Source organism: Argiope bruennichi, chromosome 7 (assembly GCF_947563725.1).
Source record: "Argiope bruennichi chromosome 7, qqArgBrue1.1, whole genome shotgun sequence".
NCBI classification, from domain to species: domain Eukaryota; kingdom Metazoa; phylum Arthropoda; class Arachnida; order Araneae; family Araneidae; genus Argiope; species Argiope bruennichi.
The window spans coordinates 107,482,736-107,500,085 of record NC_079157.1 but is presented as its reverse complement, the minus strand read 5'-3'; the positions used below and the strand labels follow the sequence as shown (position 1 = coordinate 107,500,085).

At 25.0% G+C, this 17,350-nt stretch overlaps 1 protein-coding gene across 3 annotated transcripts in view; it reads right to left on the bottom strand.

Moving 5' to 3' along the window:
- The window catches only part of LOC129976189 (titin-like), a 41,003-nt gene that overhangs the window by 23,240 nt on the left and 413 nt on the right, over window positions 1-17,350 (bottom strand). For all 3 annotated transcript variants that reach the window (XM_056089635.1, XM_056089633.1, XM_056089636.1), the window contains exons 2-10: window positions 15,169-15,385; window positions 14,020-14,205; window positions 12,416-12,544; window positions 9,068-9,190; window positions 6,854-6,979; window positions 5,319-5,451; window positions 2,065-2,171; window positions 1,932-1,979; window positions 452-663 (exon numbers count right to left, since the gene is read on the bottom strand). In XM_056089635.1, coding sequence (XP_055945610.1) covers window positions 452-663; window positions 1,932-1,979; window positions 2,065-2,171; window positions 5,319-5,451; window positions 6,854-6,979; window positions 9,068-9,190; window positions 12,416-12,544; window positions 14,020-14,205; window positions 15,169-15,356 — 1,252 coding nt within the window. In that variant the 5' untranslated portion in view covers window positions 15,357-15,385. The remainder of the gene's footprint in view (window positions 1-451; window positions 664-1,931; window positions 1,980-2,064; window positions 2,172-5,318; window positions 5,452-6,853; window positions 6,980-9,067; window positions 9,191-12,415; window positions 12,545-14,019; window positions 14,206-15,168; window positions 15,386-17,350) is intronic.

Genomic DNA, 17,350 nt, shown 5'->3' with positions numbered 1-17,350 from the left:
ACCTACTATGAAAACTCATCGTTCAAAGAAATAAATATTCGATAAAAACAAATAGCAACTTGGAGGATTATACAATTTATTTTCAACAAATGACTAATAAATTACAGTGAAGAAGGAACTTAATTTATGAACAAATGTGATAATGAAAATAAATTATTTATCAATTAAAAAATATTCTGATAAAACTTCTTAAATATAATTTACTAGAAATCTGTTATTAACATTATTAAGTTAGTTTTTAGTATTTTTAATTAATTTAAGGTAACATTTAATTAATTCCCTATCTATCTGTCATCATTACAGAACACAGATTAATTATATCTTTGGTACATTCACTTATATCCGAATTCAACTGCTTTTGGAGATTTTCATCAGAGTGAATGATAAATTGGAAGCAATATCCATACTAAATATATTGCAGCTAAATCTGTATTACAAGAAAAAAGCTTACCTCTTTTGGACCATGTTTTAAATGATCGATTTCTAAATGATGAATAGGTAGTATTATCATTCTCAACAACGGCAGCTACTGAATGATCAACAGTATCTTTACGACGAACAAAAAGTGAAGATTCATCCAAAATAATTTCACCATCATCATTTATGATTACTTTTGGACCAATATTGCAATTTTCTACTTCGTCTGTTTTAGGTGGGGGGTCACTGAAATATTCATAAAAATCTATTAATGAAAGTATCAATCCCAGCATACATATCTAATAGTATTAAAAAAATTTCCATTTCAAAAATAAACAAAATACATTTAGTCCTTAATTTATATAACATAAAAATTGCACAATACCAATTTGACATATTCACACAAAAGCAGAATTCCCATTCATGCAATGCTTGAATTTCAATTGGATATAAATCAATGAATGCCAGTACGACAAAAATTCAAACATTTTAAGAATTGAAAATATAATTATTTTTAAAATTTGAATCAATTTTGGCACTTTTTAATATTTCTGAACATAAAAAAAAAATGAATTCTGGACTAGCTCTCAGAACAGAAACGTGTATTAATAATTCAAGTTAAAATAGAATAAAAGTTTCATTCTTAAATTCTAATGAAATATATCATGCATACAATCTTGCTAGAATTAGATTTGAGAACATAATTACATAATCTTGAGAACATAATCTTTTGGGGGGAAGTCAACTTGTAATGTCAGGTGATGAATAAGGATATAATATAAAAATTGAATGTTCTCTGAAAGTTCAACTTGTAAGAAATAGTTCATCTACAGCAAATAACTTAATGTTATTTAATTACTAATCAGTGAGGTCGAGAAGCGCATGTTTGCATATATACAAATTAGCATTTGCCAATACTTTAAAAGTCTAAAAAATCTTTTAAACTTATGTCCTAAATATCATACATCTTTCATAAAAAACAAATAATATTATTTTAAAATCATTTTACAATTCCTTACTGTTAAAAGTTTTAATTTTTAACAGTGAGTGATCATTGCCATACATATTTAAAGAGAAACTGTAAAATGAAAATTATAGAATTTAATCTCAATTTTTATTTTAAAGTGTAAAAATATTGATCATAATCAAAAACACATGCAAGTCTACATCACGACACAAGAGAAAAAAAGGCAAAAAATTTTCCCCTTCAGTGATTTTAATAAGAGTTTTTTTGGCCGCATGTTGACTTAGGAAAGGGAATCTTAGGTATCTTTAAAAGAATGTTGTAAGCATCAGAGATTTTTATATTCCTCCACAAGAAGCATGAGAAAATGTTGAAGATATCAATTTTCTAAAGTGTGTTAAAAATAATTAAATAAAAAGTGGGAACTGATTCTAGGAAATAAGATAACATTTTAGAATGAAGTTAATATGGATGAAATTAAGATAAAAATTTTAAAATTAATTAAAATTAGATTTTAAAAGCACACAAACACACACAAATTAATACTTACTCTACTGGTAACAGATCTTCCACAGCTGGGGCAGTTGGTTTAATTTCCCTATAAAATATCAATTCCAGTTATTTTGAAATTCAAGAAAAATTATAAATAACTGAAAGAAGAAGGGGTCGGGAATAAAACATACTTCATTGGTGAGCTAGAAGGATTCCAATATATCAAATCTACCATTGTCATTTCACTTCGTGATGGAGTAGAAGAAAAATTAGCAACTCTTTTTCGTCTCTCATGCACCTGTGAAAGAAATCATATCCTAGTAGAAAACTTTGATTATATCTTTTCAATGACAAATCTATACTAATAATACAGATGAATGTGTGTGTATATATAGTTGCTCTACAAGTCAGACACTATGACCTACAGCTACCAAATTTGGTACATGTATATCTTAGAGGTCAGGAATGTGGACCTCAGAGTGATTTAAAAATTTTTTAATAAGAATTTTAATTAATTAAAAATTAAGCCAGACTTCAGTATAATCTTGCAATAACTCTAGAAAATATAACTTCAAAAAAAAAAAAAAAACCCACTAGTTTAAAAAACTATCTTTTGTCTGATTTCCAATATTAGATTGCACTATTAATCTGAAGTTCAAACTGTTTTCATTGTTTTTTCTGATTGTTACAAAAGGGTTTTATTTAATATCTATGTAGTTTACGAGACAAACAAAACAAAGTGAAACCACAATATTGCGAAATTTATGAAATAGCTGAATCGTACACTTATGTTTTTAATAAAGCCATGTCATTGGACTGGTCCTCATTAAACAGATACATTTATGCAATAAAAAAAAAACTTAAGTAAGGCAATTAAAATAAAACAGCATTAATATTAGACATTTAGGCAGAATCCTCAATGTGAATTATATATGCACAATTTAAAGAAAATTAAATATAACCAATATTTCCAAGAGAACCAGCTGGTTGCCAAAAGTGAAAAGTTTTAAATATAACGAAAGGTTAACTCTATTGCAACTAAAACAGAGTGCAGAATTAAAATTAGAACTTTACTATCTTATAAAAGTGCAGGATTTTAGATCACTCAATCAACTGCCTCCAAAAAGATATGTCAATCAGTGCCAGAGCCCTGTGGCTGACTTGCCTAAAATTATGAAAATATTAATTATTCTGAGATTGCAATATTCAAAACTTCATAATTGAGTCAGATTTAACAGCAAAAGATAAAAAGTTTTTATTATTTTTTTTTATTAGAAGGTTGAAGTGTTAAGAATATGGTTCCTAAGAACTTAAAAAACTGTATAAAATTTAAGCTTCATGATTTTTTCAATTGACCAAAAAAAATTATTATTTAGCTCATTCAAATCCTTTTAAAAATAAAAATTGAATTTTATGATGAATCGCAGAAATTTTTATTTAATAATTCTTTGAGATATTATGTAAATTATGAAAATTATTCTGAATAGCACATAAAACTTAAATTTCTTATTATAAAATTTTCATATTAAAAAAAAAGCTTTGTTTTAGCAAACATATTTTATTAAAAGATCAAGCGACATAAAATATTTATTTGAAATTTTTAATGAATCCAGTTGAGCTAACTACTCACTAAAGGTGGGCAGTATTAAATAAAATCTATACGCATTTCAGAACTTTTGAAAGAATAATATCACACATGCATACACAAGCCCAATTCAAAATTTTATAGTTTAAATTCTCATTTTCCATAAAGCCTTTTATATGAGGGTCATTTTTTTATACAACATCTACAGCATTGAACTGCAATTAAATGACTAAGACAATACTGGTGAAAGTATTCCTCTCTCCATATTTCAATGCCATACCAGCATAAGGAAATTTAATCCATCAAGTAATATTTAACACATATGACAGATTTTCTGTGAAACAGGATATCAAACATACAATCTGCCAATTCAAAAGCTGAAATTCTACTTCAAGCTCATTATTAAACGATTTATCTAAAAAGTTATTTGAATATTAATTATTTCTATCAAACTTAAAATATGTTATATGAACTACAAAAAATAGTGTACTTTAAATTTTATTCATTTATATAGCCTTTTTTAAAATGGTTACTACTTTATTTCTCTAATTTAATTTTTTTATAAAAGAAAATATGTTAATTCAGTTTAGCATTTGGAATATTTTCATATTTAATGATTATTAAAAGATATTATTTCTGTCAAAAATAAGCTATCCATTAGGCACAAAAATCAAAGAAAGAAATGGTAGACTAAAATTTTTATTAGATAGAAAACTCAGCTGAAATACATTGAAACATCACTAATTTGAATTTGATGTCATCATATTAAATTTTATTTATCCACTTGAAATTTGAACAGAAAAAAACTGGATCCTAAGAGCCAGTGGAAAAGAGAGAGAGAGAGAAAAAACACTGGTTTTCAAATTAAAAATATATTAAAAATTTTTGGTAGATAAATACAAAAACTTTGAAATGAATAATATAATTATACTGTACTTGATTCTATTAAAGGCATTAAAAATTATTGAACTACTGGGGGGGGGCACATAATTCAGATTTATTTAATTAATGAGAAAATTCAAAAATAAAATAATAGACCATTTTCAATACTGATTTTTACTATCAAAATAAATTTGAATTAACATTATGCTAAAATACAAATTCAAAGGAATAGAGGAAAAATTTGAAATACCAATGGATTCAAATTAAAAATATCTAAATCAGTCATGCTCTATTATATTTTAAACAGTAAACCTAACAGTCCAAATAAACTGTCAACATGTCAAATGTGACATACAGTAAATGGTACATAAGACACATTTGTTTTTCAACCTTTTCTCAATAATTTGAGAACAAAAAGAAATTTTTTGTCACAACCACTTTATAAACAATAATTTATGAAAATACATAAAAAAATGTTTAACAGATCATTATTAATAATGAACAGAATATTAATATTTCATGTTTAAAAAACAAGTGTATAATTAACATTCTAAGTAAATTCATATTTTATTCTAAATTTTTTTTCCTTCTTTATTTAGAAATAAAGCTTGTGCAATAAATAATAAAAATTTTGAATATTTTAATCTATCTTTACAATTTGATTATTAACATTTTATTTTCAAATAAGAATGGTTATGTAAAGGAAAATATAACAAGATTTATACTGCACAAATGAAATTTTAATATTATTTATTAACTGTAAAATGCAAAAGCCAAATCTATCTAGTTTAATAGACAAATTTATTCTACATGTTATTCCCTCCAATAAAACTTTCTTCTTCCAATAATTCTTTAAATTAAAAGCAATCCAACTAAATTGATATTAAAGAAAAAAAATTAAACAGTTAAATATAAAATATTAAAATGCTAGAAAAAATGAAATATGAGCACTAGTTAAAGACTAGGAACACATTTTACCTTTTTTGTTGCTGTTCTTTTTCTAGGTGAATTTAAGATACTTTTCAATGTGGGATATTCAGTATTTTTATTCACAATGGCAGATGCAGTAAGACTTTCTTTTTCTTGGGCAATTTCAAAATGTGGTCTTGGGCTAAAAAAACAATGTATCTTAAAAATTAACAATACACTTAAATAATAACAGCAGATATATTAAATATTCATGTAAAAGATTTTTACTAATACTAAATTCAATTACTACAATTTTTTTAGCCAAAGCTTTCACATTTTAGCTTCATATCACAAACATTATTTGCTTTTAAGTATTCCTGAAAACAAAAACGTATATGTATATATATATATGTATTATAAAGAACAAAACTTTTAATACAAAACTGAAGTTAATTTTAATTCCATAAATTCTATACAATATTCTTATTAAGATAAAATAATCAGATGGAACATCTTGAATTAGTTTAATAAACAAATCTGGAAATTCTAGCAGAAAGCACAGAAATGCCTTAATAGTAAGGTTCATTTAAAATTAACAAGGATTATTCTAACAAATAATAAATATTTAAAATGATATAGGTGATTAAATTAAATATGTTATTGCATCTATAAACTTTCAAATTTCCTTATCTGGAGTTAGTTCAGAATAATGAAGTTAATATATCACAGAGAAAGCAATCAATGACATAAGCTTTCATTTCAAGTAGGAAAAAGAGCATAGAATAATCTGTTTATTTTATAGTTGAAAGTTTAAAAACATCCCCATGTTTTAAAATAAATTTATCTTACAAATTACTTATTGTTTTTGCTACGAAAATTTAAATAATCATGAGCACTAGCAAACTTTTCCTTTCAGAAATCTATATACAATTTTGTATTTAGAGTAAACATTATTTTTAGTTCATGAAAAATTGCAGACATTTGGTCTTTTTAACAGAAAACTATTAAAACTGTGCTTTTCTCATATCTTAATAATGGCAATGTAATTCTTAAAATTAATATGTTTAAACTTAAAAAAAAATGAAGAAAAAATATACATTTCATCATATTTTGAAGAAATAAACTATTTTAAAATGATTGCAGATTTTAAACTCATATACTGTATTATTACGTTAGAAAAAAGTATTTACTCATTTGGATTTACACCATCACTAAATAAATAAATTTTGATTTGATTTAGATTTTCTACATTAATTATTAACTTTAACAGAGATTAAAAGTAGTATATTAAAATTAGCAAACATAAATAAGTGATATTTAGCCACTTTAGCATCACATGCAAATTCAGTTACCTTTTTTTTAAAAAAAAAAAAAAACATTTTTTAAGATACAATTAAATTATTTACAGACATTAAAATATAGAAATTAGACAGCATTTATAAATAACTAAAGAGATTACAGGTTTTTTTAATCAAAATATTTCTAAAACAAAATGTGTCACCAAATCAGATAGTTTACATAAAAAAATTGAACACTTGAGAGATTAACTCCCAACCTACACATGGTATCTTATATCTATTTAAATTGATAAATGATATACAAACCTTATCAAAGATCTTTCAGTGTCAGGAAAAGATGATATTTCAGTTTCAGTTTCTCGTATTGGCACATCTGGATGGGAACTTTCTTCAGCATGAGATTCTAATGTTTTGTCTTGTGGAACAGTAGTTCTATAATATTAGAAGTAACTCTGAGAACATTCAGATAAATCATCTATTATTTATATTGCAAACAATGCTAGAACATCATGTTTTATACAGGTCTTTGAATGCAACTTAAATATTTGTTTTAATATTTTATTCACTTTTAATTTCATATTGCATACTCATTGATTTCAGAAATATAAAATTCAATGGGTAGATTCAGGTAAGCCATATTATATTATAGACTCCAAAATTCTTACTCATTTTAAATAACTGTTTTCCTTAAAATGATATAATTGCAAACCAAAGCAATTCTTGCCATTTAGTCAAATCAATTTATATATATATATATAAATCAATTAATGCAAAACATCAATTAAAACTTATAAAAGTATTCTATAAATTTCATAATTATTTAAATTCATTTTTATGTTTAAAGAAAGGAAGCTTGAGGAATCTAAACTGCTTAAATAATTAACAATGAATATGAAAAATCCAGTTAAATTAGAATAGTTATAATAACCAAAACTAATCTAAACACATGTCTACTATAAAGTTGTTTACAGCTCCACAAATATTTCTAAATTTAATAAAATGGCTACAATGCAATATGGATTTACATATTTTTAATAAAAATTAACTTCAAAAGAATACAATGAAGAAGCATGAAAGCTTTTTACATTTGGAGATGTTTTAAATGTAAATGATATAAAATAATTCAAGGTAAAAGCATACTTATAATAAAGTTAGCAATTAAAAAATTATTTAAAGTAAAATTTTTTATCATCAGTTATTGAAGTAGAGAGTCATTGAAACAAACTGATATATTTCAAATTAGAATAGCAAACAAATAGTGGTATTCATTGAAGTTATTCTAGCAGGAGACTGAATTTTGAAGCCAAAATTTATTATTACACGTTTTGTTAATACTGTAACTCTCCAATAGGTGCTGACTTGAATCCAGAAATAATTAGACATTAGAATTCACATGTCAATGACAATGCACCAACACTGTAGTACGCACAGCTCTGGCTCCCAATCTATTACTGAAGGAGTAGTAATTAATTCATAGTCAAGGTTAATTCATTAATATTGGATGATTTATTTAGAAAAACCTAAATCTCATAGGATTGATCAGATTTCTATTTTCCTAGATGAAAATTTTAATTTCACATAAGCACAAACAGTGGTAAACATATTTGTGAAATCTCAATTCATATAATTTTTTCTTGAAAATCCACTTAAAATAAGCACAATTGCAATAAAATTTCTAGATTGAGAACATGGAACAAATCATCAATCATCAACGAGCTTCATAATAAAATGGCTGAACATCCATTGTTCTTAATTTTATAATTCTTTTGTAAGATACAATTGCTTAAAATAGTGAACAATTTAAGAACCTTGTCTTCAAACAATTTTCTAATAATTGTCATTGTTTCTTTACAAATGTGTTAATATACCATTCATTTCAGAATTTTCTTCATAGATTAACTTTGAATACAGTAGACTCCCGATTATCCGCGCCTGCCGCACAATTTTTTTTTTTTTTTTTTTTTTTACTGATTTCTTCAAAATGGTGCAGTTTTACAGTTATACTTTTGTAATTACAAAATACATTACAGTATTAAAACAGTACACATGTATTAATTTTTCTGTATCCTTGACACCTCTCGTAAGTACAAAGCACTTTTCTGTTTTCATTAACAAAATGCCTTTTAGGTTAGTTTTGAGTGATATACTAAAATATTAAGTGTCAGTTAAACATTTCCTGCTGTTTATTTTATGTTTTATTGTACATAAAACAATTTTTCAAAGTTGAAATGACTGTTTTCTCTTTTGCTATACCCGTTTTTAGCTTTTTTCGGATTATCCGCAATTTTTGTTATCCGCAGCGGCCGTGCCACCCAATTCCGCAGATAATCGGGAGTGTACTGTATATATTAAACACATTCAATTTGATATTTTTAATACAGAAAAAAAAGGTGCAAAATTTTCACATACTTTAAGAAGTATGCGAAATATTAATCAATTATTTGTAACTATAAACAAAATATGATTAGAAAAACTGAGAATAAATAAATAAGACTTTTAAACTAGAATTAAGACACTTACCTTACACTAGAGAATTCTTGGTGGTCACCACAAACAGGATCAAAGTCTACAATTGGCTGAGGACTAACTTGAGATTCAGGAATAGAAAATGCTGTGTCAACAGCTTTTTCAGTATTGAACAAACTAAAAAGAACAAAATTAGGCATAATGATTTAAAATTATTGATGAAGAAAATTAATTATTTAAAATTAAAACTAAACTATGCAATGCAGTGTTTTTAACAAATACTAAATGATATATTTTCATATAACAAATGTTTATTCAACATATTATAAAGAATACAATAACTTCATTTTAAAAGCAAAAATCATGAAAAATTATAATAATTCACAAATTGTTTATAAAAGAAAATATTTTTTTTCCCCTTTCTAATAAATTAATATTTTCCACTCAATGTGAGCTCAACCATACAACTGTTTCTATTTTTTTCCTTTCTCAAAAAATATCACATTTTATATTACAGTTACTTACGCAATTTTGCTTCAGAAGATATTATCTACAGCTTAAAAAATAATAAGCAGGACGTGCAATTTTAAGACACATTCTAGCCTTTTATAGCTTTTGTTATATTCACAATGTATAGCACAAGAAAGTAAATCTTAAAGTAACAAGAAAATGATTAAAATAAGAAGAATAAGAATTTACTTGACATTTTAAAATGAACATTTTCTTTTTTTTATTTATCAAAGAGCGATTATGAATGATATATGTTGTAACTAAGATAAGGAATAATGGTATACCAAAAAACACTCCATTTCAAAAAAGTCCCTGAAAGCCACCTCATATAATTATCAACATTTTATTCACAAGAGTGAATTCTAAAAAAATGTTATCTACTCGCAAGTAGTCACACAATTCTCCCAGCTATGTTCTTATGGTCATGAGATAATCAAGCATACAACCCATATCTGCCACACAACTAAATAACACAAGAAAAATGTTTTTGATGATAACAGTAACATTATCATTAAAACCAGGAAACTCAAGTTTTGGTAAACTTTCTTGATAACAAAATTAAGCAATTTAAAAACATATATATGGACAAAACAATAACAAAGCATGTAAATGCTTCTTGCCAGTATACCTCATGAGAAAGTCAAGCAAATATTCAAAAAGGTGTAGATAGCATGGGCAAAATAGTAAAGTAATTAAAACAGCAAAATTATACAGATTAATATATCTACTAAAATTATCAGTCCATTAAAAGGTTCTCAAAGAACTATTGAGAATGAACCTCATAAATCTGAAATATAGTTATATATAGAATCCAATACCTGAAGCTATTATCTAACCTTCTTTCAACATGTCACTATAATGTTAGCATATTAGATTAATCTTAATAGAAAAATATGAACATAATTTCATCAATTTTTTTTTTTTTTTTTTTGAAAAATCAGATATTGAACATACAATTGTCAGACTCCCAGAGCAGAAACTTTATAATCAGGCCATTGTGGCCTTTATATACTGAACATTTAAAGAACAATTATATGAAATGAACAGCTATCCAATATATATGAAGTTAATGCCATATAATGTAAGATTAGCTGATTAAAATGTTTCTGTCAATTCCACCGTTTTCTACATTAAAATTTGATAAAAAGATTTATTCATTTATTAATCAAAAGTCTATTGAATATAAACTGCAGGAAAAAGAGTTTAAATGTTAAGACATAATCGAGATAATTTAAATCAAATAAAATAATGAATATTACCCCCCCCAACTAAAAAAGGTAGAATAACCTTTATAGAAATAAATCATATTACACAATCAATTTTTCCAATTCTTGAACCAAAGATATAGTAAAATAAAAAGAAAATTGCATAGCATCATTCTTTTTATTTTTCAATCAATTATAAGATTCCACAATTTTAATTAATCTATGCCATTAACCAACTTAAATTCAAAACATGAAGAATTGTCCCTCAAAAAATTTTCAATCTTTAAAAAGTTTAACAATTTTTACCAGTTGTATTAAATTGCTGATAACAAGTTTAAATATTATACAAAGAATAAAAAATACTAATAAACTACTAAACACTGATTTTATTGCCAATGATAATTTCATGGTTCTCCTTAAAAATTGGCACAGTTTTTATTATTATTGAACTTGCATTTATATAATCATTACATGAATGAGCATAAATCACACCTATTAAATAAAGCTTATGAAAAACTATTTAAACATTTGGATATTTTTCCTTGTGTTCTGCAGGACAAACAACTGACAGTCTCTTCCAATGTGCAATAACAGCTATTTAAAATTTCTAGTTAAACTGTCTACAAAAAATTTCCAATCTTCTGGTTCTTGATTTATTTCTATTTGAAAAAGGTGATTATTATTTCAGTTAATAAGCCTTCCATGGTGATTCAAGTATAGAAGAATTTATTCTTCCTTAGTTCTGAAAACTATTTTAACATCATGCTTAAGTTTTTTTCCCTAGAAGCAGGATTCTAAACCTTGCTTTGTCAGCTCAAGTTTTCATATTAAACTATTGACTTCTCCTTCAAAGAACATTAGTGTTGACAAGTTTATTTCATATTCACTTTCAATCTTAAATTCAGAGTTTCGTGTGTATCTTTGTCTATTGAAGAAATGTTAGGTAATAATGTGAATATTGGTATAAGAATATCCTTCACTGTTTGGTAGACAATTCATTTTGCTGATTCCAAATCAGGGAATTCCCATTTCTTTTGTAATGATTAAAGCCTTTCATATTCATACAAGAAAAATAACAGTCATCATTACAATTACCAAATCAAATTGCAGACTTTTCCTTTTGCATTTTATTCCATATCTTAAATGCTCTACACAGTAACAAACTTTTTGTGGAACCATGCACTGCCAAGTGTTCATTAATCGAAGACACAAAATGTTCACTTCGACAATTTCCATTAAAATATTAAAAAAAAACAAAAAACAGTAAAATAATTAAACATGTAAAAAATATTAAAATTTAAATCGTCAATAAACAAGCAGTTACAAACACAATTAAAATGTTGAGATTATGCGTTATTTTAAAACAAGAATCAATTGAACAGAAGTACAACTGTCTTTATAATTAGCAGGTTTTATTATTTTATTGTTGATACACATTTTCAATAAAGGAATATTCTGAACTTAAAAATTAATAAATTGATCAAATCACATATAAGTTTCACATAAAAAAAAATTAGGAATCATATATGATAAAGTACCTTCTAAACAGGAGTATATTAAATGACACTCATCTGAATGCTTAATGGTCAAACAAAATATTTTATTAGATCTGATTATATTAAAAAAAAGGAAATATAACTATAAATTATTTATTTCTAGTTTAAAGCAAATGAAAAATTATAATGACCTGGAAACCCTGGGTGACTTGCAATCACTATCACATCTCTTGTCTGAAATAGATTCAATCACGGAATCATCAGGTACATCTACTTTAGAATCAGAAATCTGTTGGGTTTTAAGATCATCTGAAGTATATCTGGAATTCAGGTTTTGATTTTAATATGAGCAGGTTTAATATAAAAAATTAAAATTAAAAGAAAAAAAAAGTAAAATTTTATATGTAATTGGAAAACAATTGGAAAAATTATAAATCAAAATTATAAATATGTTACCTGCAGTCTATAAAACAGCAATATTTTACAGAATGCCAGAACATTTTTAAGCAGTGAGTGAAATATATTTGAATACATAACATACTTTTACTAGACATTGTGTAAAATGACAATTATGAATTTTTTATTTAAAACATGGAAAGGAAAAGAAATGTTACACAAAAGTAATATTTAAAACAAATTCGTATATATATTTCTTATTTTTTCAATTCATTATATAGTATGCCAAAGAAATGCATGAAATATTAATCATTCATACTTTGCCGAAAAATACTTAAGCATACAATAGAAGATCAAATTTTAAAGTTTGCCAGCAACATATACAATTTGAATTTAATGCAAAGTTATTTAATTAATTGTAAAAAAGAAATATACCAGAATGAAAAATTATTTGAAATAAAAACCAATGGTAAATTTAACAAATTTTAATAATTAAAATAAGATTTTTTAAAAATCTATGTCAGACATTTCTAATGAAATACAAGTAAAAATAACAGACCATGTTGGGATAGACAGAATATTTAAAATAAGAATATCCAAAAAAATAATACTCTAGAGTGAGAGAATTGAATATGATTAGCAGGTGTATAAAAAGGAGATAAACTGCTCAAGTTTCTTTGCAGTTTTATAAAGTTCAGTGCACACACTATTAGTGGCTCTGCTGTTCTTCAAATAATAACATTTAAGGAATATTAGAATTGAACATACAAGTGTTTTGACTTTTTTGCTCGGCTTCAATGAAACAATAGCAAATCAAAAAAAGTATTAACTATAGTAATTTAGATAATAAGAGATAATGCATTCAATCAATTTAACAACATGTTTTAACAAAAATTATAAAAACAAATGTCACATCTAAAGTTCTAATTTTCTAGAATGCTTCGAATACATGAACAAATGAAGTAAATTTAATGTAGCAATTTCTATTATTTTCCCCGATATTTGATGTAGAATCAAATAGCACTTCAATTAACATAATAACAATGCAATTCTCATAACATTTTATAAATACTTACACAGAAAGATAAAATGTATGTACTATATGTATGTAGTTTGAAACTGCAGTGTCATTTTAAACTGTGAAGTGAAAAATATTTAATATATAAGTCTAAACTTATGACTAGTTCATTTAAAATATTTAATAGCAAAGCTGTATTTATTTGGTTTAAATATTAACTTCAATTCCTTATACATATTTTTTGGATAAATATAAAAAAATATATAAATAAAATTATGCATTTTGCACTGTGTTTACATAAAATTTTCTAAATCTCCATTTAATTTTTTTCTGAAAATAACATTCATATTTTCATTTTCTACCAGAAACTTATGAACTTACCTTTCTTCTGGCAGATGACTATCTTTAACAGGTTTATTCACCAATAAACCAATGTTTGGTCTGGCTCTCTGAAATCGAGCTCTGGAAAGAGCAGGAATAGTTGCTGTTTTTTTTGGGATTACTGGTCTCTGTAATAGCTCAGATTCTGCCTCAATTGGTTGTGATGGTACATTATCAGTTTTTGTACTACACACACAAAAAAAGGGGGAACAGAACATAAAATTAGAAAAAATACTCACAACACATTTTATAAATTAAAAAAAAAATAAAAAATAAAATAAAATACCAAAGAGTGAAAAAACTTATGCTTCTAAAAAATTTTTTAGCATGATTGTCAACCATGAATCAGACATTTTATATACAAGATTCCTAAGACTTGTATATCAAATTCAGCTGTAAAATGTAACATTATACATTTAAGCAGAACTTATAAAAAATTACTTAAAAAATTCAGTTTATTCCTAATGATTTCATTATCATATTTAAACTTAGAAAGACCTTATAGGAAACAAGACGGAAATTTTTATTGAAATATAATGCAGGAATAATTTATGTTATTACAAAGCTTAAATAAACAAAATTATTCTTTAAAAAGAAAAAAAAAAAAAAAACATTGAAAAATTTATATGAAATCTATGATCACAGAGAACTGAACTGGGCCATTCTAAAATCTCACCCTACAAAAATTTAATAAAGTAAGCTTTTTAATGTTCATATTCAAAAAATTTGTTTGTAAGATTTGAAAAAATATGCTAAAGAGATTTTAAGTATTTATATACAAAGCAATGTTATAAACATAGATAAAAAAAAAAAATATGAATAGCTTGGATACTTAATTTCCTCTGTTCTGACATTGCTAATGAAGCACTAAATAGTTACTATAATATTTCCATCATGTTAATTGAAAAACTCCTCAATTTTAAAATAATATTAACCATATAAAATAAATTATATATATCTAAATATCTGATAATTTCTTTAAAATAATAAAAATATTTTTTCATTACTTTCCTAAATCATTTGAATGTTGAACTGAATATCAAAGATTAATAAATGTTACATTTTAAAATATATCTTAGGACTGAGGAAGTTAAAAATAATGATTGTTAAGTTTTAATAAAAAAATAAGATTTAAGAATAAAAATTTACTTCTCTGAAGGAGCAGGTAAAGATTCTTTCAAAGCCTTGTTAACAGATACATTTGGTCGAGGCTTTACAAAACGTGCTCGTGTAGTAACATTTGATACAATTGGCTTTCGTTTTGGAAGTAGAGAAGTTCTTGTCAGCACATCTGACTCTTTCTTGATAGGAGGTGACAACATGGCCACAGATGCCATTTAATCAACTTATAATACAAAAAAATTTACTGAAAAAAAGAATGGAATATAAATAAAAATAATTCAAACTGAGTATAAATAAAAATTTTGAATTATAATGAGCAATGTCATTCCAGTCCAACAATTTAACTTTTTTTTTTTGACATTCAATGATAATCTGGAACAATATTCATTAAAAAAAAATTAGTTTTATGATCATGCAAACAACTAATATACTGTTCATTCGCAGTTTCTGAAACCCGCTGTACTTTTGACCATATATCAGGAGGCATTTATCTTATGCAAAAAAAAAAAAAAAGGCGTGAGAGAAAAGTTGAAATGATATGTTTACCCACCCTTAATATGTTTACCCCACCTTAAGCGTTGAAACATGTTAGTCTTTTGATCCTGAAACAAACAGTACTCAAAAGATTACACTAGTATTTTAAAGATGACAAAAAGCTTTATAATATAGTACTGAATTTATTTTATTTGATATAAGGGAGATAAATAATGCTCCATACAGGAAAAAATATATATAAATCCATTCCTGAATAACTGTGGCTTTAAGAAGATATACCTAATTAACAGTTAAAATAATATTGCAAGTTTCCTTGGAATATGTAAAAATAAATTAGCCTTATATCTATGTTTTCAGATTTATTTTATTCCATGGTTTCTTAGCAAATCTTTATTCTGCTTATTTAAATTTGGTCAACTGGGTTCATTTCAACAATGTAATTTGTTCCTCTTGATCTAACAAGGCTAATGAATGTTTTTGGTTCAAATAACATAATATTGTGTGGCTACTCAATTTAATTTTTTTTCTTACTATAAGTAGAAAATATTTGATTGAACACAGTGAAGATCTAATGGCTATGGCAAAATTTGGCACTCACACAAAAATGTCATATTGCATTTTTGAAGATAATCATAAGATGTAGCTTTTGATAGAATAATTTTATACTCTCATAAACTAATTTGAATTAACTTTACCTTTTCAATTTCTTTTTTCATTAATAAAAATAAGATCTGTTTCATTTCTTTAATTGATGTTCTAACATATTTTAAAAAGACAAGAAATGATTTAAGGACAATTAATATGCATGCATTTGCATCTATTTTTTTAAGTGTCCACATTTATTAAGAATGCCTATATTTTTAAGCAAGATGCAATTCATTTGTAGTTCTTTTAATTATTTCATTTGTATTAAAAAGAAATTACCATATATGTAAGTGCATGGCTTTTAAATCTTGAATAATACATATTTTTTTCTACCTTTTCTGCCTAATTCCTTTATCTCATTTGAATACTTTTCACTTTATAATTAGTTACAATATTAAAAAATATTGTAACTGTTTAATTTTTCTCTCTTCAACATGATGTCTTAAGAAATAATTCCTAATTAATTTGACTAATATAACAAAAAAATTGTAACAATGCAATGCAATCATTTAATGCATTGAAAATAAATATTTGTACTAATTAAAAACAACATAAATAATAACACTTAAAGAGTCATTGAAAAACAAGCAATAAAATTTATGAAGAAACAAATATTAAGATAAATGGAATTCAACTCCCATCTCCAGTATAATAAAATTTTACAGTTATACAAAAAAATCACAATGAATTTTTTGTTTTATTTTTAGAAATTTATAATTGGAATTACAATTTACATATTTGAAACTGCTTCAAGAAAATCATAATCATTTCATTATATTATTTAACTTTACATTAAATTCAAGAACATCATTTCAAAAGAATTTTTATATTATCAGTATTCAAATTAATATAAATTATTCCCATATGAGTTTAAATTAAAAAAAAAAATCCCACTAATTTTACAAAATATAAATTCCGAAATAAGACAGTAAAGCTATTATATATGTCATGAATATTCAGGTAACTCCAATTAAAAAAAAATATAGTGTTTACGATGAGGCTAAGCTACATTACAATTTTTAATAGTTACAGAACTAAAGATGAGACAGTGCTGGCAAAAAGCAAACCA